The sequence below is a fragment of the Phocoena sinus genome, chromosome 1, assembly GCF_008692025.1.
Source record: "Phocoena sinus isolate mPhoSin1 chromosome 1, mPhoSin1.pri, whole genome shotgun sequence".
Lineage (NCBI taxonomy): Eukaryota > Metazoa > Chordata > Mammalia > Artiodactyla > Phocoenidae > Phocoena > Phocoena sinus.
Window position 1 is genome coordinate 48,267,367 of NC_045763.1, and position 23,589 is coordinate 48,290,955.

Here is a 23,589-nt window from a genome sequence, read left to right on the forward strand (position 1 = left end):
TCTGCAGAGAAGCCAAAAGGCCAGTGGGCTGAAGACAGTGAACAAGGGAAAGAGGGGGTTAGGAGAGGAGTAAAGAGCAGCCAGAATGACGGGACCTTCTTGGCCCTTGTAAAGAGTTTGGGATTTTTAAATTTTATTCTAAATGTAAAATGGAGGTGACGTTCTCAATGATTAGTTTGATTAAATAAATATCAATAGTTAATTCAACAAATAACACACAAGGGAATCCCAATAAGGTTAACAGCTGATCTCTCAGCAGAAACCCTACAAGCCAGAAGGGAGTGGCAGGACATACGGAAAGTGATGAAGGAGAAAAGCCTGCAACCAAGACTACTCTACCCAGCAAGGATCTCATTCACATTTGATGGAGAAATTAAAACCTTTACAGACAAGCAAAAGCTGAGAGAGTTCAGCACCACCAAACCAGCTTTACAACAAATGCTAAAGGAACTTCTCTAGACACGAAACACAAGAGAAGGAAACGACCTATAGTAGCTAACCCAAAACAATATAGAAAATGGAAATAGGAACATACATATCGATAATTACCTTAAATGTAAATGGACTAAATGCTCCCACCAAAAGACACAGATTGGCTGAATGGATACAAAAACAAGACCCTTATATATGCTGTCTACAAGAGACCCACTTCAGACCTAGAGACACATACAGACTGAAAGTAAGGGGATGGAAAAAGATATTCCATGCAAATGGAAACCAAAAGAAAGCTGGAGTAGCAATTCTCATATCAGACAAAATAGGCTTTAAAATAAGGACTATTAAAAGGGACAAAGAAGGACACTACATAATGATCAAGGGATCGATCCAAGAAGAAGATATAACAATTGTAAATATTTATGCACCCAACATAGGAGCACCTCAATACATAAGGCAAATACTAACAACCATAAAAGGGGAGATCAACAGTAACACATTCATAGTAGGGGACTTTAACACCCCACTTTCACCCATGGACAGATCATCCAAAATGAAAATAAATAAGGAAACACAAGCTTTAAATGATACATTAAACAAGATGGACTTAATTGATATTTATAGGACACTCCATCCAAAAACAACAGAATACACATTTTTCTCAAGTGCTCATGGAACATTCTCCAGGATAGATCATATCTTGGGTCACAAATCAAGCCTTGGTAAATTTAAGAAAACTGAAATTGTATCAAGTATCATTTCCGACCACAACGCCATGAGACTAGATATCAATTATAGGAAAAGATCTGTAAAAAATACAAACACATGGAGGTTAAACAATACACTACTTAATAATGAAGTGATCACTGAAGAAATCAAAGAGGAAATAAAAGAATACCTAGAAACAAATGACAATAGAGACACAACGACCCAAAACCTATGGGATGCAGCAAAAGCAGTTCTAAGGGGGAAGTTTATAGCAATACAAGCCCACCTTAAGAAGCAGGAAACATCTCGAATAAACAACCTAACCTTGCACCTCAAGCAATTAGAGAAAGAAGAACAAAAAAACCCCAAAGCTAGCAGAAGGAAAGAAATCATAAAAATCAGATCAGAAATAAATGAAAAAGAAATGAAGGAGATGATAGCAAAGATCAATAAAACTAAAAGCTGGTTCTTTGAGAAGATAAACAAAATAGATAAACCGCTAGCCAGACTCATCAAGAAAAAAAGGGAGAAGACTCAAATCAATAGAATTAGAAATGAAAAAGGAGAAGTAACAACTGACACTGCAGAAATAAAAAAAATCATGAGAGATTACTACAAGCAACTCTATGCCAATAAAATGGACAATCTGGAAGAAATGGACAAATTCTTAGAAATGCACAACCTGCCAAGACTGAATCAGGAAGAAATAGAAAATATGAACAGGCCATCACAAGCACTGAAATTGAAACTGTGATTAAAAACCTTCCAACAAACAAAAGCCCAGGACCAGATGGCTTCACAGGTGAATTCTATCAAACGTTTAGAGAAGAGCTAACACCTATCCTTCTCGAACTCTTCCAAAATATAGCAGAGGGAGGAACACTCCCAAATTCCTTCTACGAGGCCACCATCACCTTGATGCCAAAACCAGACAAGGATGTCACAAAGAAAGAAAACTACAGGCCAATATCACTGATGAACATAGATGCAAAAATCCTCAACAAAATACTAGCAAACAGAATCCAACAGCACATTAAAAGGATCATACACCATGATCAAGTGGGGTTTATTCCAGGAATGCAAGGATTCTTCAATATACGCAAATCTATCAATGTGATAAACCATATTAACAAATTGAAGGAGAAAAACCATATGATCATCTCAATAGATGCAGAGAAAGCTTTCGACAAAATTCAACACCCATTTATGATAAAAACCCTGCAGAAAGTAGGCATAGAGGGAACTTTCCTCAACATAATAAAGGCCATATATGACAAGCCCACAGCAAACATCACCCTCAATGGTGAAAAACTGAAAGCATTTCCACTAAGATCAGGAACAAGACAAGGTTGCCCACTCTCACCACTCTTATTCAACATAGTTTTGGAAGTTTTAGCCACAGCAATCAGAGAAGAAAAGGAAATAAAAGGAATCCAAATCGGAAAAGAAGAAGTAAAGCTGTCACTGTTTGCAGATGACATGATACTATACATAGAGAATCCTAAAGATGCTACCAGAAAACTACTAGAGCTAATCAATGAATTTGGTAAAGTAGCAGGATACAAAATTAATGCACAGAAATCTCTGGCATTCCTATATACTAATGATGAAAAATCTGAAAGTGAAATCAAGAAAACACTCCCATTTACCATTGCAACAAAAAGAATAAAATATCTAGGAATAAACCTACCTAAGGAGACGAAAGACCTGTATGCAGAAAATTATAAGACACTGATGAAAGAAATTAAAGATGATACAAATAGATGGAGAGATATACCATGTTCTTGGATGGGAAGAATCAACATTGTGAAAATGACTCTACTACCCAAAGCAATCTACAGATTCAATGCAATCCCTATCAAACTACCACTGGCATTTTTCACAGAACTAGAACAAAAAATTTCGCAATTTGTATGGAAACACAAAAGACCCCGAATAGCCAAAGCAATCTTGAGAACAAAAAAAGGAGCTGGAGGAATCAGGCTCCCTGACTTCAGACTATATTACAAAGCAACAGTAATCAAGACAGTATGGTACTGGCACAAGAACAGAAAGATAGATCAGTGGAACAGGATAGAAAGCCCAGAGATAAACCCACGCACATATGGACACCTCATCTTTGATAAAGGAGGCAGGAATGTACAGTGGAGAAAGGACAGCCTGTTCAATAAATGGTGCTGGGAAAACTGGACAGGTACATGTAAAAGTATGAGATTAGATCACTCCCTAACACCATACACAAAAATAAGCTCAAAATGGATTAAAGACCTAAATGTAAGGCCAGAAACTATCAAACACTTAGAAGAAAACATAGGAAGAACACTCTATGACATAAATCACAGCAAGATCCTTTCTGACCCACCTCCTAGAGTAATGGAAATAAAAACAAAAATAAACAAATGGGACCTAATGAAACTTCAAAGCTTTTGCACAGCAAAGGAAACCATAACCAAGACCAAAAGACAACCCTCAGAATGGGAGAAAACATTTGCAAATGAAGCAACTGACAAAGGATTCATCTCCAAAATTTACAAGCAGCTCATGCAGCTCAATAACAAAAAAACAAACAACCCCATCCAAAAATGGGCAGAAGACCTAAATAGACATTTCTCCAAAGAAGATATACAGAATGCCAACAAACACATGAAAGAATGCTCAACATCATTAATCATTAGAGAAATGCAAATCAAAACTACAATGAGATATCATCTCACACCAGTCAGAATGGCCATCATCAAAAAATCTAGAAACAATAAATGCTGGAGAGGGTGTGGAGAAAAGGGGACACTCTTGCACTGCTGGTGGGAATGTGAAATGGTTCAGCCACTATGGAGAACAGTATGGAGGTTCCTTAAAAAACTACAAATAGAATTACCATATGACCCAGCAGTCCCACTACTGGGCATATACCCTGAGAAAACCAAAATTCAAAAAGAGTCATGTACCAAAATGTTCATTGCAGCTCTATTTACAATAGCCCGGAGATGGAAACAACCTAAGCGCCCATCATCGGATGAATGGATAAAGAAGATGTGGCACATATACACAATGGAATATTACTCAGCCTTAAAAAGAAATGAAATTGAGCTATTTGTAATGAGATGGATAGACCTAGAGTCTGTCATACAGAGTGAAGTAAGTCAGAAAGAAAAAGACAAATACTGTATGCTAACACATATATATGGAATTTAAGGGAAAAAAATGTCATGAAGAACCTAGGGGTAAGACAGGAATAAAGACGCAGACCTACTGGAGAACGGACTTGAGGATATGGGGAGGGGGAAGGGTGAGTTTTGACAGGGCGAGAGAGAGTCATGGACATATACACACTAACAAACGTAGTAAGGTAGATAGCTGGGGGGAAGCAGCCGCAAGGCACAGGGATATTAGCTCGGTGCTTTGTGACAGCCTGGAAGGGTGGGATGGGGAGAGTGGGAGGGAGGGAGACGCAAGAGGGAAGACATATGGGAACATATGTATATGTATAGCTGATTCACTTTGTTATAAAGCAGAAACTAACACACCATTGTAAAGCAATTATACCCCAATAAAGATGTTTAAAAAAAAAATAGTTAATTCAGAGTGTAATGGGTCCGCAGAAGAGAGGGAAGAGAGGAGAGAGGGCTAAAATAATAAGGACAAGCTTGTTGGCGGAGTGTCACTTGCTGCATGCTAGACTAAAAAGGAGAAGAGAAAAGAGAGGATTTCATGTAAATCCACATCTTCATACGGCAGGAACCCTTACATGATGCACAAGGGCAAATGAAGAGGTCAGATCATCCTCATCATTCGGCTTTGTTTAAATTAGGATATGATATTGCATGTACGATCAATGCAAAATATGCAGATAGAGTCTTGGAATGTTTAGTTATACCAAAGTCCATAGAGGGTAATTCATTCTATCTGTCCATCCTTCTCCCCATCAGTCTGTTTATCTGTCACTCCATTGGTCCATCACCTACTTAGTTATACATAATTATTACTTGCATGTCTACTTCCCGGGGAAACAAAGGTGAAAAAGACATGATCCATTGCCTCACTGAGTTTACAGTCTAACAGAAATGTCCCCAGATCCCTCATGTTGAAAAACTTTTGACACAGGACACTGTGGTTGAAAATATTTATAAACACACAGTCTGAGTTCACAACCTGGATAAGCTCTGTATTATCTTATACTTTAGGTCAAGTCATGAAATGTCTCTGAGCCCGTGGTTTCTCCTCTACAAGATGGGAATGTTAGTTTTGCCCTCTTAAAATGGTTATGGGGTTCAAATGAGTCTAACAGGTATACATAAAGGGCTGAGCAATGCCCAGGACGTGCCCAGTAACCAAAGATTAGTTTTCACTCAAGTTTTCTGAATATACCTATGTACAAAAAAAGGCTCCAAGTCTACAACCCGTGATTGTCTGATTTCTTCCTAAATCATGACCTTTTCCTTATCAACTGAATGCTATCAAAGAGAGAAGGCACCACTTGACTCTAAACACTTTCCACTGTAGCCAGCCTCCCTCACACAGATCTTTCTGCAAAGAGAAAGTGAAATCCTAAGGCCACAAGTCTGTTTCTTTTATATATAACTTTATTTCCATTTTATTCACAAACTCATTTTTAATTAGAAAGAACAGGACAATAGGCAATGAGGACAGCGTGAGGGGTGAATCCACAGCTATGCCACACGTGAGATGCTGTAAATATCTGTCAATTACCAAACAAAAAACAAGGAGGCCAGGAGTCTCTTAAACCTTGCCCCCTTTTGTCACAGGTAAGAGTCCCATGCGAATCCGGTAAGGCGCCTGGGAGGCTGTGCTCTGGAGTCGGGCTGACCAGGTCAGACCCCGGCACTGCTGATCCAGTTGCATCTTCCTGGATTACTTAACCTGACTCTATGGTTAGAGAGTCCACTAACCACTTATTTCGTGGGGTGGTGGCAGTTGGGAGTTTTAAAATGAAAGTGGGACATAAACATAGGGCACAAGGCTTTGTCTATAAAAAGTGCTGAATAAGTAGAATCTTTAGGTGATTTTTTTTTTAAAGGAGGAAAACTTAAAAACATGAAAGAAGAGAGAGAGCCTAAATAAATCCACTGTTCCCACCACCCTTGCCCTTGTGAAAGGCAGACTGAACAGTGGCCTTGGTATGTCCCTAAAGTCCAATTAAAAAGGGATAATAAGAAGTTATTGAAGTGGCTTGAGCTGAAGCCACCTGAGTGTTCTGGATCTAAAAATTAATAAAGGCACAGGCTTAAAAAAAAAAAAAAAAGTCCTTCTCTTTATTTTTGCCCCAAAGTGACTTCGTTTAACACACTGGGATCTTGGGGCCAACTTTCACATTCCAGATACCATTATGGGGAGCCTACTTTGCTGTTGGTCATTGGGAGCAGATCTATACTAGTATTAACCACCTAAAATGCAGCCATTCATCACACAGCCCTGTAGTTACAAACGATTTAAAAAGTAGCCTTCGGAAGTTCTAGTGTTACATGCATACAGTACAAAGACATGCTTGTTTTGTTAAATAGAAACCAATCCCCAATAGCTTTTAGGAAAGTTCCATCTTGTGCTGGGCACTGATGATGTGCCGAGCACATTGTTAAATATCAACAGGGATGGAAACAACACATCACCTACAGGTTCTAGATTCCTCTCTTTCCCTCCCATCTCACTCCCCACAGCTGATCCAGCAATTGCTGGCTTTCCTTTAAAACATAACTTGAATCCATTCATTTCTTTATCTCCATTTCTACCCCCTTGTCTGTGTCAAGTTATTTAACCTCTCTGTGACTCAGTTTTCTCATCTATAAAATATATAATAGCTTCATCTACTTCTTAAAGATTGTCACAAATGGAATCATTTATATACTTAGAACAGACGCCATATCAGTGTTGATTGTTATTTTTAATGTTATTGTCATTGTTTCATTGTCACAATGGCTTCCTAGGCTGTCTGCCTATTTCCACCTGCTTCTCCACTAAATTTAGTATTTAGACAGCATCCAGATTGATCTTTACAAAATAAATGTCAGCTCATGTCACTGCCTGGCTTAAAAACTCTCCTCTGGCTTCCCAATGCATTTAGAGCAAAATCCAAACTCATTCCACGGCTCCCAAGAACCACCACCGCCATTCCCCTAGAGCACTGTGTTTTAGCTGTGCTCCCTGCCGTTCCGGTTCTTGAAATGTGTAGAGGGCGGTTCTTGAGAATTCGCCCCAGCTGTTCCCTCTCCTGGAACATCTTCTAGACCTTCCATAACTGAGTCCTCATCATTCAGGTCTCAGCCCAAAAGTCACTACCTCAGGGAGGCTTTTCTTGATCATCCTACACCTCCTTTATTTCACTCCCAACCCCCTGTTATTATCCTAATATGCTTTAAATATTTTTCTTTATAGAAGCAGACTCACAGAGATAGAAAACAAACTAGTGGTTACCATTTGGATGGGGGGCAACATATGGGTGGGGAAGTGGGAGGTACAAACTATCGGGTGTAAGATAAGCTACAAGAATGTGTTGTACAAAAAAGGGAATATAGTCAATATTTTGTAATAACTGTAAGTGGAGTGTAACCTTTAAAACTTGTATAAAAATTTTTTTCTTTATAGCACTTACCACTATTCAAATAAGGACTACAGCTTCATCTTATTTGGCCACCATGTCATTTCTCTGTTATCATCATTATTTTACTTGAATGCTTTAGTAAAGGCATTTATTCCCCAGGTTCTATTCTTCCCAGTTGTCTAATACAGGTTCTCGACATAGTCACATAATCTGCTCAGCCCTAGAAGATGCTTGTGTTTCCCACGCTGCATGGGGAAGAAATATCAAAAACCAAACACAAAAGTATGTCCCAAAGTATTAGGTTGAAGGAGGCCATCCAGAAGATTGAAAATAGGCTTATATTATCTTTTAAAGATGATCATCAAAATGAAAATACAAAATTAAAAGTCCAGAAGAGAATATGGTGGAATCCTGAGATCCACACACAGACCCTCGCGCAAGAAACAGTGTACTGTCTGCATCTTTTCTACTCCTGAAATAAATAGCCTCTCCCTGCCTTAGTGTCTAAGTCAGAGATTTCCTGACTCAGGACTACCCTCTGACTCTTCTTAATAGGAGAAAACCCATATTGATAGCTAATGAATAAAATATTAGCCAACTCTGCTAAGTACTGACATAGACCCAGGGCTGCTTGCTGCCCTGGGACTACCCTGCTTTGCTCACAAACACAAATAGGAGCTGCTTATTCAAGAGGCATGCCAACCAGCTTGGTTTGCACGAAAGAGTGATGACAAAGGATAAACTCCACAGTCAATTCATTAATGCAATATTAATATTCCAGAGATAAGAAGAAATGGAGAGGCCAAGAGTTGAAGAAACAAAGACTCATTGATCATCTTCTGTGTACTCCATGCTTTATATAATTTATCTCATTTAGTCTTTGTGACTATCAATGAAGTAAATATTACTATGTTCACTTTACAGACGCGCATGTCAAAACTCTGAGCTGTTGAATGACTTGTGTAAAATAGAGTGAGTGGTTGAACCCATGCTAACCTGACTCTAGACCTGTACTTGCCCCTTTACACAATGCTGTTTATATTTAATACACAATATAGAGAGGCTCAGAAGTAAAAATGGCTATTCTAAATGCACTGAGTTCCTAACAAGAGGATTACAAAATATATCCATAGAAATACAGTGAAAACACAAAGACTCCCGTTTTATGAATAATAGTTGAAAACAATGAGTTTGAGATTAGAGAAGAAAGTAGTCCTTAGATGTTTTAAAAACTGTCATGTAAAGAAGAAGTAAAGACAACATCTATTATACCAATGAATAGATCTTGGAGGGATGGTTGGGAATCTAGAGTAAGGATGTCATTTCTTTTTCCAGCCCCACTTGAAGGACTTTTGAATAAACAAACAAACAAATGTGTGTGTGGGTACATGTAAGATATTTTATACACTGCTGTATTCTCAATGTATATAAGAGGGCTTGGCATATAGCAGATGCTCAATAAATATATGTTCAGTGGATAAAATCTGGCCCAACAAAGAAAGACACTGGACTCTCCAGGCAATGAGCTCACCATCAAAGGATTTTTGAAGAGACTAAGGTTCTGAGCATGAATTCTTGCCTTTGGTGGGAGGTTGTATAATAGCCAAGTAAACGGTATTGAGCACTCTCTAGATGCTAGGTAATGTGCTAAACACTTTACAATCATTACTTCATTTAACCAACACCACAATTGCATGAGTTAGGATCTATCAATATCCCATTTTACATAAGTAGAAACTGAGGTTTGCAGAGGTTAAGGCATTTGTCCAGTACTACATAGGTGTTAAATGGTAAGGCTTAGATGAAAAGCCCAGATTTTTGTTAACATTATGCTGTAATGGCCTGGCTGCATTAGATAATTGCCATGTCTCCTTCCAGTAATAAGATCTGACATATTCTATTTCTAATCTAATATCTTTATTGAAAATTAATACCATGAACATGGAAGATGTTCTTCCCAAACCAGCGCCAATTTCCATAGAAGTTGTACCTAAGGCTGCTTAGCATCATGGCATTTACTTGTTCAAACTAATTTCTTATCATTGACAAGATAAAATTCAAAATCCTTAGCATGGCACTTAATGTATTTCAGGATCTAATGTCATCTCTTACTTTTCCACATCAGCATACTTCTTTTGTCTGTTTATATCCTCTTTTTTATTACTACCACCTTGCTTTCAATCATGTTCTAGCTCTATACTGACCATCCATTGCTCTGTCCTTTAGTCCATCCATCTGTCCATCCATCCATCCATCTACCAACTACCAGTCAAGAATGTGGTTATTTCTGGGGACAAAACCCTGCCCTCACCTATCTTACAGTCACACAAAAGGGAACAAATAAGTAAGCCTACCTAATCCTGACCTATCACACAGGATACATCTCAAGGTGTTTTGCCTTCTACGAAGCCACGCCTAAGTATTCTGGTGCCTCTTCATCTCTTGTCTTTCACTCTTACAGCAGTACGGCCCATATCATAACCGAAGTATAGTGAGTCTCATTTTAGATGAGGTTAGGGTTCTAAAGTCAGTGTGAAAGGACAGAATAGTGAAACTGTCCTTGTAAATCCCTTAGGAAGAGGGTGTCATGTTAGAGGCTGACTACAGTTTCCCAATACTTGCCTATCACAGCAAGTTTGCCCCCCATGTTGAAATGGATGATTAAAGTGCCAGAGAAGGAGTCAGCTTAGTTTAGAGCCAAGCTATAGGGAAAATGCATACCTAGCTGAACACTAGCTTACGAGCGTGCCAAATCACACTCATAACCATACTGAGGTGCTCACAGTATCTGAGGCAAGAGGGAATTAAGACTGACTCAGAGCACAGCAGAATTACACTGTCCCCTCAAACTGTGATACTGAGGCCCATGTTCATTGAGTAAATAGTGCAAATCATCTCCCAAGCCTTCTAAATTTTTTTCCCTCTTTCATATAAATGCACATAGAAGGCGGTTCCACTGACCTACCTCATGCCATCCTTGAACTCTTTCAAACAGACCACTGAACCAGGAGTTCCTAGAGCACATGAATCTTTTCTAGCATCATTCGGTCTGTTCCTTGTTGAACAAGAACATCGTATCAAGTCCTTAGTGTACAAGATCCTCCATGATTTGGTTCCTGTCTCCCTCCCATTTCTTTCCATTCCTTACTATACTTTCTATACTCTAACTCAAGTAGTTCTAGTTTCCAAAAGAAGACTTGTTACTCCACACTTCCTGCCTCTGCCTATAGTGTACCTTCCCACGTTTTCCAACAGATGTTTATCCTCAATACTTATTTCAAATGTTTCCTCTTCACTGTTAGGTTGATTGAGTTAATGCCCCTATTCTTCACCCCTCCATGGATCCCTGCCCACTGCCATGTAAAGCTTCAATGCCCTTCCACTCTGACTCAGTATCAGCAAAACTGTCTAGATAGTCTTCAACATGTGAGCCACACCAGCTGAGCCCAGCCCAGATCAGCCGAACCCACAGTCACTTTGTATACTGTTGATGTTCTGTTGGTATTATGCAGTATTACTGTAGCAATAGACAACTCATATGTTTTCTATAAAGACTTGCCTGACCCTCCCAAGGAAAAATGATCCCTCTGCATCTTTGCAACCTCTGAAACTTATACCTTTCTCTATTACAAAATGTAACACATTCTACTATTATAAACATTTTTTTTTTTTTTTTTTTTTTTTGTTTGTTTGTTTTTTTTGTTTTGCGGTGTGCGGGCCTCTCACTGTTGTGGCCTCTCCCATTGTGGAGCACAGGCTCCGGACGCGCAGGCCCAGCGGCCGTGGCTCACGGGCCCAGCCGCTTCGCGGCATGTGGGATCTTACCGGACTGGGGCACGAACCCTTGTCCCCTGCATTGGCAGGCGGACTCTCAACCACTGTGCCACCAGGGAAGCCCTATAAACATTTAATGAATGAATAAGTAGTATGATTATTTATTTTTATGTTTAGTTCTCCTTCTAAGACTGACCTTCTTGAGAACAGGAGCATCTTTGTGAAGGAGTTTGTATAGTCAAAGTAGTTTGGGCATACCAGTTAGTACAGCCACTATGGAAAACAGTATGGTGCTTCCTTGAAAACTTAAAAATTGAACTGCCATATGGTCCAGAAAGCCTATACCTTGGTATACACCTGAAGGAAACAAAAATAGGATCTCAAAGAAATACCTGAGCTCCCACGTTCATTGTGGCATTAGTCACAATAGCCAAGATATGGATGGACACCTAAGTGTCCACAGATGAATAGGTAGAGAAGATATGAGATATATACATATATATATAATCCATATATTATATATATAAATGTGTAAATGCAATAGATATTATAGATATATGAATGTAATATTATAAATGTGAGATATATAAATATATGCACACATTTATATATGGAATATTATTCAACCTTGAAAAAGAAGGCCATCTTGCCATCTGCAAAGACATGGATGAACCCTGAAAGCATTATGCTAAGTAAGATAAGTCAGACAGAGAAAGACAAATACTACATGATATCACTTATATGTGGAATCTTAAAAAAAAAACAGAACTTGTAAAAGCAGAAAATAGAATGGTGGTTACCAAGGGCTGGGGAATGGAGAAATTGGAGATGTTGTTTAAGAGTACAAACTTGCAACCTGTAGATAAATAGGTTCTGGAGATTCAATGTACAACATAGGGATTATAGTAAAAAAATAATGCTATATTATAAACTCAAAGCTGTTGAGAGACTAGATTTTTAACTGCTTGCAGCACAAAAAAGAAATAATTATGCAAGGTGATAAAGGTGTTAGCTAATACTACCGTAGTAACAATATTGTAATATATAAGTGTCTTGAACCAATACACTGTACACCTCAAACTTATACAGTGTTATATATCAATTATATCTCAGTTAAAAAAATAGTTTGGGCACACCTGGGTTGGAATCATGCCTCTGCAAGTGACAAACTCTCTGAGGCCAACTATCTTTAGCTGTAAAAAAAAAAATGAGGACAGGGGCAGCAACTTCACAGCGTTCTTGAGAAGAGGAAGTGAGAACATCTGTATACAGTAGCCAGCTTGATGCGTGACACATCAGAGGGCTCAACAGATAGTATATGGCTGAGTGATTAATGGACTGACACTTCATGGCCAAAGTCTTACAATGAGTGCACCAAAACCAGAAGGTCCTTTGTCCCATTACCGATTCCTAACATCACACTGGCTGCCCACAGCACTCTGTGGCCTCTAATCTGATTTATTACTACAGAGGCTGATGTTTCAATTTACTGAACCCAACTGTATCATAAGAAAAAGGACCTCAGATGACCATCTTTGCAACTTAATGCCAGCCTGGTTTTTAAATGCAGTTTATTTAATCTCTCATTTAATCCAAAGTTGCAGTTTGGTGCTTATAAATCTGCTCTTCCTGCAACTCTTCTGAGAAATACAGACACCTGGCGTGTGCTTACTGCCTGCTTTTGGGCAGGCTAAGCAGCCTCCTTGATGGGCTACGCTCCTACAAAATTGAAAAACAGGTACTCACCTCTCTGGAGGCAGGTCGCCTTCCTCCCCAGCTGCTGTAAGAGCAAGAGGCAGGGTGAAAAAGAGGGGTTTCAGTGGCAGCCTGTTTAAGTGAATTGTTGGTGCAATGACCACACCCCGCCACCTCCTCCCCCCACCCAGAGACAAAATGTAGAAGGGCAGCTTACCTGTGCCCCAAGCCGCCCCTCCCCCTGGCATCCGGGGACCATCAGTCCTGCATGCAGTGTTCACCTACACTTTATGGTGCTTATTTATGAGTGCAATCTCCTGTATTGAGCCCTGGAGGGGCTTACCTCCAGGTAAGCCCCTGTGGGGTTTACCTCTTAATCTCTTGTTTCTATCATGGAGCCTGGCAAAGAGAGTATAGCTGCTCAGTGTGTGTTTGAGTTAAGGATAACAGTGCCTTCATTGAGCATTACTGGTGTGCCAAGCACTGTTCAAAGTCTCCCCAGGCCTCATCTCATTTCTCCTCACAATCATCGAGTGTTATTATCATCCCCATTTTATAGATAATGACAATGAGGCTCAGTGAGTACTGTGCCCAGACTTATATAGCTAGCGAGGGGAGAGCTGGGATTGACAAAGCCCATTTTATTCCCAAAATCTTAGTCTTATGTTCTCTGTTCTCTGACAACCTCCTTCTCTTTCAGAGAGACGGTTTGAGGCCTGAATTATTTAATGTTTATAAAAGTCATACTGAGCCTTCTTTGATATGGAGGTGGCCATATTATCAAAGTATACTTAGCAGAGCTTGATTTCTCGCTATAGGATTTTCTTTTAGGATAAGACTTCAGATGACTCATAGCAGTGGTTCTCAAAGTGTGGTCCCTGGACCAGCAACATCAGCATCTCGCCGTGAACTTGTTCAAAAGGTAAATTCTCAGGCCCCAAACCAAGACCAACTGAATCAGAACTCCGGGGTTGGGCCCAGTAAGCTGTGTTTTAACAAGTCCTCTAGCTAACTCTGATGCATGCTGAAGTTTGAGAATCACTGAGTTAAAGAAATTTCACCCAAAGTTTGCCCAAAGCAGTCTAATGAACAGACAACAAACTAAGAATAAATGAACGAAGAATTAGCTCTTTTAGTGTACCATCCACAGGCACTCGTGGCCACAGTAAGACAAATGCTAGCACAGCACTACGCATCACCCCAAAGTGTATGTTCACCTTGTGTTTCACTAGAGCAAATGTAAGCGAAGGTGTTTCCAGTGTCAACAGGATCAGGCTGCAGTGGGGGGAAAAGAGGGGTGAGAGGGTGGTTCCCTTCACATAGTAGAGGAAAACACACAAGAGCACAGAAGGATGGCTGCCAAGGATGCTGCAGGTCCCGGAAAGGACTAATGGGGGCAGGGGTAGGGGCCCTTCAATTCATTCCTGAAGGCAGATCACAGAGGCCCAAGGGACTCTCAGCATGATCCCAGGTCAAGTTCACACTGACTTTCCTCTCCTCACTTCTTCCCCCTCTCCTACTGCACCTGGTTGTGTTGACAACATGGGCTTTGTAGGAAAACAAAGACTCCCTGCCTCCCTCCTCAGCTACTTTTTGTTTTCTTCCTCTTGGACAGAGTTCCAGTGATCAAATGCAGTGCTCTCAGGGGAAGCAGGCTGGCCCAGGAGCGATAAGGGGCCAATTCCCACAGATTTGTCATTTCACAGGCGAGCTGCCACAGCCTGTACGTGAGAATAAGCAGTGATGGATGTCCAGCCCCACAGAAAAGCAGTCTGGCACTGTCCCCTGGGAGTCGATGCAGAGGGGGAGGTGACGGGGATCTGGCCACGGGAGCCATGACTTCTGTTGGCTGGCTGTGCACGGGGCCCTGCGCATTTCCTTACCTTCCCTGTGGGTCTTGGGAAGAGCAGCTGCCTGCCTCTGGAAGGCCCGGAGGTTCACGACCGGGGGCCTCGGTGGCTTTGCGGGAGGAGGACCCAGGGACTTGACGGAAGGCAGTGGCTTGGTGTTGGGAAGTTGTGGATGACTGACATCTGGCTGGTCCTCTGAGCATAAGCAGTCCAAAATGTAGCTTAATACTTCCATTTCATGGCTGGCCTCAGCCTCACTCCCCTCCCATCTATTCTCCACCCAGCAGACAGAGTGTCCTGATCAAAATGCAAACCCGATCTTTTTTTGTTTTTGTTTTTTGTTTTTTAAATTTTTATTGAAGGGACATCCTGGTGGTCCAGTGGTGAAGAGTCCGCCTTACAATGCAGGGGACGCAGGTTCAATCCCTGGTCGGGGAACTAAGATCCCACACGCTGCGTGGCAGCTAGGCCCACGCGTCACAACTACTGAGCTTGCGCGCCCCAACGAGACAGCCAGCGTGCCGCCAACTACAGAGCCCACGTGCCACAACTAGAGAGAGAAAAACCCTGCGCACCACGACTAGACAGAAGCCCACACACCGCAACGAGGGAGAAGCCCTCATGCCGCAACGAAGACCTGATACAGCCCCCAAAATAAAGAAAATAAATACACAATTTTTCTTGTAGTTGATTTACAATCGATGTTGTGTTAGTTTCAAGTGTACAGCAAAATGAATCAGTTATACATACACATATAGTCACTTTTTTTTTTTTTTTTTTAGATAGGGTTCCCTGTTCAAACCCGATCTTGCCACCATCCAGCTGCCCAGAGGATGAAGCCCAGTTTCCTCAGCTGCCGTCCACTCACTCCATACTCTGGCATTTAAACACCACACAGCCTCAATCTACATTTCTTTTCTTATCACACTTTACCACCCTCCTTCCCCAACCTTAAGCCCTAACATCTTTCACTCACAACCACTGGCTTCTCCGTTTTCCAGATTTGATTTTTTTTATAGTGTCTATTTTTTTAATTTACTTTTTAAATTGAAGTACAGTTGATTTACAAAGTTGTGTTTGTACAGCAAAATGAGCCATATATATATACACACACATATATATATACACACATATATATATATATATATATATATATATATATATATATATATCTGGAACAGCATTCCAGATTTAACTTTAAAAGCCTTAAATAGCTCTCATATATCCAAGATTTTGTTCATGCCATTCCTCCTGGTTCTGGAATGCTGTTCCCTCACTTCTCCCTTGGCGAACTCTGACTCATTCTTTAAGGCCCTGCTCCAATGACACCTCCTTTAGGAGGTGTTTCTTGATTTCTACCAGAAAACAAACCCAGAATCAACCACTCTTTTTTCTGTATCCCCTAGCACATTGTTACCACTTCTCCATCAGTGTGGTGGCATATTAAAAGAGCTGGTCTATCTTCCCACTGAATGTAGGCTCCTCGAGGGCAGGGACTAGGCCCCAGTGACCTCCCCCCAGCACCAAGCACAGGGCCTGCATCAGGGGAAATGGACAATGATTATTCCCTGAAAGGATTTTTCAAGCACTGATGACGGGCAACTAACACGGGAGCCGTGAAGCGGAGTAACAATTCGTCAATGATTTCCGGGGCTCAATGCCTAGAACAGGCTTCAAGGCTGGCTTTGTGGTACCTGGGCACCTGTGGATTTTGTGTCCTAGAATTTTCCAGGACAGTCCCAATTTCACGTATTTTGTCTTTCTGCACTGATAAGCCAACCAACAGAAATTTCAACATTATATATAAACACTGTATCTGCCTCTTACACTGAAAATAGCCCCAAATCTTGTATTATTCAAGATTCTTTATATTCTCAATATTATTCAAGAATAATATTATTCTTATATTATTCATTATTCAAACCTTGATTTTTCTGGTTTACATAATACAGTGGTTGACTACATGGCAAAACTAGAGAAGTTGCCTAGTGTTTCACAAGTACCTCAGTGCAACCTCCTCAAAGCCCTGCTATCTTTTGCAGGCGGGAGCGGGGCTTCCTTCTAGCCCTACCAGCAGGGGTTACATAGTCAGGGCCAGAGTTGCATCCTTCTAAGGCTTGAATTATAAGCCGCAATGTCAGAGATTTTAGTCTTTATCAACTTAGGGAGAAGACAGTGAAAGTGAATGATCACTTACTAACTGAGCTCCTAATTTTTACCAGGCACTGTGTTAAGCAGTTTACATAGGTTTTCTCACTTAATCCTCCCAACAGCTCCATCAGGTAGGTTATCTAGCCCTTTCTTTCCCCCCATCTCTCCTTCCTCTCATTCATCCTCTCTTCGTTTCCATCCCTTCATCAATAACTATTTACTATATTCCAAGCATTGTTCTAGGGGCTACGGCTAGAGTTAAGAGCAAGAACATATAGAGTTCTGCCCTCAGGAATTTTCATTCTAATAGGAGGAGGCTGATGATAAACATGCAAACAAATAAACAGATAAGAAAATCACAGACGGGCGGTGGGAAGCGGGGGGACAAATTAGGAGTTTGGGATTCATAGATACACACCACATAAAATAGATAACCAACAAGGACCTACTGTATAGCACAGGGAACTCTACTCAATATTTTGTAATAAGCTATAAGGGAAAAGAATCTAAAAAAGAATAGAAACACATATATATGTATAACTGAATCATTCTGCTGTACACCTGAAACTAATACAACATTGTAAATCAACTCTACTTCAATAAAAAAAACCCAAAAAAGAAAATCATAGCAATCTATTAGTTCTATAAAGGAAATAATGATGATATGAAAGAATGTGAACTCTTGGTGGTGAGGTAGTGGTCTTTAGATGGAGATCTCTGGCTAGAGAAGGCTTATCTGGGAAAGTGTCATTTGAACTTAGATCTAAAGGCAATTATACAAAGATCAAAGAAAAGAGTTGTCTAGGAAGAGGGAACAGCAATTGCAAAGGTCCTGAGTCATAACAAAGTCTGTTTAAGGAACAGCAAGAAATTCAGGGTGCTATCTGTGGGCTAGTGAACCAGGGAAGAGAGCAGGAGGTAAGTCAGAGACATAAGCAGGGATCAAAAGAAGCAGAGCTATGAAGTCAGTAAGTAGTTTAGATGCTATTCTGAGTGCAAAGAGAAACCATATAAGATTATAAGCAGGAGATCCATCCATCCATCCATCCGTGCATTCAATCATTCAGAAAATACTTTCTTGAGGAGCCACTGAAACTGGCCTTGTTCTCCTAGGTTCTGGGGATACAGTGGTAAAGAAGACAGTTTTTATCCTCATTTAACTTATATTTTACTCAGATAAACAAACAAATACATAATAACATACCAGATAGGGATAAGTGATACGAAGAAAACCAAAGCAATGTAGGAAGATAAAGAATGCTGGTGGTGGGGTGGCTATTTTAGATAGAGCGATCTACAAGTTCCACTCAGAGCAGGTGACATTGAGCTGAGACGTTGATGAAGTGAGGGAGTGAGACATCAAAGTCCTAGGGGAAACATGTTCCAGAAGAGGGATCTGCAGGTGAAAAGGTCCTGGGGTAGAAATAGTTTGGTGTATCTAAGGAATAGCAAGAAGGCCAATGTGGTGAGAGAGGAGAGGGTAAGAGAGGTAGTCAAGGAGCAAATCATATAAGCCACTGTAATATGGCTGTGGTTGAAATGAGCTGGGGAGTGACATGATTGGATTTATGCTTTAGAGGATCACTGTGCCTGCGAGGAGGAGAGTACAGTATAAGAGGGCAAGAGTGTGAAAGCAGATCCAGGCAAGAGATGGTCCATGGTGGTGTAGACATGGGCAGAAGGCAGAAATGGAAGCAAGTAGAGGGATTCAGAACATAGTTTGATGATAGAACCAAGAGCTTGCTGATGGATTAGTTGCAAAGAATAACGGGGAGACAGGAATAGAGCATGACTCCTAGATTTTTGGCCTGAGCAACCAGGCTATTTACCAAGACAAGGAAGATTGGTGATGGATCGATTGATAGGAGAGCAGACCAGGCTTTATGAAGTTAAGCAGATTGTCCAATTTCATGCATCTTGTAAGAAGTAGAGCTAAGATTCAAATCCAGGTTTGCCCCAACTGTGTCTCTGTATAATTCCAGGAGATTAATCACTTTACCCAAACCTGAAATTATAACCTAGCAAATGGTCCTAGAATACCTGTGCTGGAGTTTGAAGCAAACACTGCCCAGCTCACGTATGTGACCATCCCAAGCCAGCAAGCTCTAAATTAGAAACACAGTGCTCCTTCCCCCCAGGCCTGTGGGGATTCGATTTCTCACCTGGGGCCTGGCTGGTGAGCTCACCATCATAGACAGGGTGGCAGGTGCTCCCTGCCAGGCTCTTCTCAGGACTGGGGTTTGCTGGGCTCCTCCTGCTATGTTGAGAAAGTCCAACAGTGGGATCTTCAGAGGTGGCACACAATCTTCTTTGGGCCATCAAGTGCCTCTGGGAAGGAAGGGTCTGGGCTCCTTTCCTTTCCATCTTTTTCCTGGGCTCCTCTGGAGTAAGCCCCATGCTTTTCTGCTCTTCCAGATGAAAGGCCCTGCTATCCACATCAGAGATAAAGACTGATGACATCTTACTTTTCTGAGATAAAACCTCCCAGTTCCAGAGTTTGTTTCTGAAGCTGTTGTTCACCATTACTTTCTTCTTACTGGTTATCTCAGCATTTGACTGATTCACATCTAACAGCAGAGAAGCCTTCTGTGAATTTACTGAAGAACCAGAAGAATTCCCAGGAGGTTCCAGGGAATTAGAACATTTCTGAGTCTCGCTCTTCTGAGCCAACTTCACTTTCTGGGGTTTAAGAGTCTGGGAGTCACCACTGGCACAATTGGGTAGGGGCTCATTGTGGTTGGAAGAGGGGTGTTTCCCACTGGCCAAAGTCTTTGTGGACTGTCTGCTTCCAGTGTCACCCTTTTGAGAAACACCTTCTGGGAATTTAACAGGTCCTGGAAGAGATGGCGCATCAAGCTTTTGAAATTTGGCTCGAATTTCCTTGAAGTTTCTTAACACTTCCTAGAGCATAAAAGAAAACCGTAATGTCTTGTTACTCTAGGAAGAAAGCAGCATGATTAGCTGACTTCACTGTGCCTGCTAAGAGGCTGTAGGTGCTGATGTAATGCCAGCACTTATCTATTGAGTCATACCAGCCAGTAATGCTATTGTCTATGTGAGGCAGAGTGAAAACAATTGTGTGCTCTCTGAAACACTTCAGGTATGTTTAATTTCTTCACAACATATAAAGAACGCTTGTAAAAGAGATAGTACCAACAATTACTGATAAATCCCTTGATATAAACTTTTGGTGGCTCTCTGCTGCCTATGCAAATAAACCCCTCTCATGATATTCAAGAACATTGGCAAAAGTTGTGGAATTATGATCTTAAAGAGGGCAGAATTATGATCTCCAGCCATAGGTCAACATAATCACACTTAAACCAAACAGGATAATTTACAGTTTTCCTGTAACTTTATACTCCCCACCACCCTGACTTCTCTCATGTGCTCTTGCTTCCCCCAAGTGCATCCCCCGTATACTTGTCAACTGCTTTCTTCCAACAGTAACGCCCACCTTCTCCATCAACATTCCCCCTGTGGCTGATACGTAGAGCTAACTCCTCCCTGACTCCACATTGCTTCCACAGCTCCTCATAACTTGGCTGTTGAACTTAACACCATAGGGTGGAAAAAAGAGCAATCTTTGGAACTAGACAGGTCTGTGTTCAAATTCAGACTCTGCTCTTTTATCATCTAGAAAAATACTTTGGGAAACTTGGTATCATCAGTGCAGTCTCATCATAGAAATAACTTGCAAGTGGCAGAAGGATGAGGGGTGCCATATGTAAAGTGTCCATCACAGTGCCTGACACATAGTAAATAAAATTTACTCATAAGAGACGAGATGATGCTCTTGTATTTTTGACTCCCCTTGGGAGACTGTGTTCCACTTTCTAAATTCAGCTCAAATTCAGTATATGAAAATGGGGGTAGTAATAGAAGCGCAGCCCTTTGGGCAGAGGAAGGGACATGCCTGGGATTATACGGTGAGTTGGTGGTCTACTACATAGGTAGGATTAGGCTTGACTCCTGCTCTGTGCTCTTCCCAGTTTCCCCCTTTCTCTCACGAGATTTAATTTACTTTTGTAAGTGCGTTGTCATTTTCTGTCTTCAGAGGAGGTTGGAGGGGGAGGAGATAGAGCGCGGGAGGACATCTAATAGAGCCATTTCCAAAGTAAGAGCCACCATCTTCTCTTGATCATCTTAAAGGTCTTAATTTCATGTATACAGACAACCTCCATGCTAGTGACTTCTGATTTTGCCTGCTGAAGGAATGACTGTTGGGTGACGTTTTCTCACTGTGCTTACAGTTGACTCACACTGTAGATTAGTTGACTCACACTGCCCTCTGAAGATTCAGGAAGGGAGAAAAGTTGAACAGGAAATATGAAGCAGGTGTCTGGGAGCTTGCGTGCATGCTCTTCCCTCTTTCCTCCTCTCTCTCTCTCTCTCTCTCACATACACACACACACACACACACACACACACACACACACACACACATACACACACACCATACACACATTTATAGCTTTCCTCACAAATTGCCCAGGGTTAATTTCTAACATTTCAACCAGCAGTCAAGTTGATTCCATTGACCTTCCTTTCCCCTGATGTGGTAGAAGCCAGCACTGGACATGGAACTTGGAGATCTAAGTGTGAGGCTCAGCTTTGCCATTTTCTAGTCACATGTCTTGGACAGTTCCCTTTGCTTCTCTGAGCCTTATGTTCCTCACTATAAAATGGGACAATGCTACACTAACAGTTCAGGGTCATTGCAAGGGTCACATGAGATGACAGATGTACATACCTCAGTGGTTAATATTTTTTAAATTGTGGTAAAATACACCTAACTTTAAACGCACCACCATAGCCATTTTTAAGCGCACAGTATAGTAGTGTTAAGTACACCCACATTGCTGTGAATGTCCAGGACTCTTTCATCTTGCAAAACTGAAGCACTATGTTCATTAAACGACAGCTACCCATTCCCCCTCCCTCCAGACCCTGGCAACCATCATTCTGCTTTCTGTGTCTACGAACTTGACTACCCCAGGTACCTCATGTAAATGGAATCATAGGTACTTGTCTTGTTGTGACTGACTTATTTCACTTAGCATATTGTCCTTAAGGTTCACACATGCTATAGCATACTGCAACATTTTCTTCCTTTATAAGGTCAAATAATATTCGATTGCATGTATATAACACACTTTGTTTATATATTCATTCGTCAATGAACATTTGGGTTGCTTCTGCCTTTGAGTTACTGTGAATAATGCTGCTATGAACATAGGTGTCCAAATATCTCTTTGAAACCCTGCTTTCAATTCTTTTGATTATATGCCCAGAAATGAAGTTGCTGGATCATATGGTAAAGCTATTTTTAATTTTTTGAGGAATCACCATACTGTTTTCCACAGTAGCTGCACCATTTTACATTCCTAATTGGCACATGAGTTCTAATTTTCCCACATCTTTGCAATACTTGTTATTTTCTTGTTGTTTTTTTTTTATAGTAACCATCCTAATAGGTGCAAGGTAAGCAGTGGTTAATATTTTTGAAGGAATACAATAATGATAATTTTTAGCTCTTCAGTGTATGAAGCCACGTGAACTACAATGTTACTGTGATAGATTTTAGTCTCCATAGGAATGATTAGGAAAAACCCCAGCAGGAAACAGAATTAAGGATCGATAACCTTCAAACCAAGGTCCTGGGTAAAGATCGCTGGTTCAGGAGGAACTAAACCTGATTATACCTAGCTCATCCCTCTTTCAGCAAATGCTCATTAAGTATTTACTATATGGGCAAAACACTCTTTTAAACAGTCAAGGGCTCTGCTTTTATATATCACATTCTAATGTCAGGGAGAGACAAAAAATAAGCAAATACACCTGAAAATATTAGAGATAAGTTCTATGTGGGGAATTAAATAGATGATTTGATAAAGAGTGACCGGGTGCCTATCACTGATTTTCAGAGGTACCGTAGGAAAGTCATTCCCTTCTGAGTTCAATCATTTATCTACTCAAGGAATTGCCTGGGTGATCTCCAAGTCCCCTTCTATCACTAACATTTGGATTTTATTTTTCTTGCTATGGGAAATAAAAGTTACACATACTGTCATCTATCATACATCATCCATTGGTGGGAGGTCAGGGTTGAGGGTATGAAGCAAGTTGAATGAGGATGGGTTGGGAGGTGGCCAAGGGGACATTCTGGTTAAAAGCATGCCCCACTTTTCTGGGCCCACAACTAGTCAGTCATCACATCCTGCTTACCTTAATTCTTTTTTTTGTGGTACACGGGCCTCTCACTGTTGTGCCTCTTCCCGGACCGGGGCACGAACCCGTGTCCCCTGCATCAGCAGGCAGACTCTCAACCACTGCGCCACCAGGGAAGCCCCTACCTTAATTCTTAAAAGCCCATGAGCCTGCCCCTTCTTCATGCCATTGCCACTGCCTTTGAGTCTTCCT

General features: G+C 41.0%; 1 protein-coding gene across 1 annotated transcript in view; it reads right to left on the reverse strand.

The window, feature by feature from the left end:
* FYB2 (FYN binding protein 2) overlaps positions 1-20,076 on the reverse strand; it is a 92,339-nt gene extending 72,263 nt beyond the window's left edge. Inside the window, 4 exon segments of the mRNA XM_032639130.1 lie at positions 7,185-7,193; positions 13,217-13,250; positions 15,049-15,210; positions 19,329-20,076. Of these exon segments, the coding sequence (XP_032495021.1) occupies positions 7,185-7,193; positions 13,217-13,250; positions 15,049-15,210; positions 19,329-20,076 (953 nt within the window).
* Between the last annotated feature and the right edge of the window lie 3,513 nt (positions 20,077-23,589).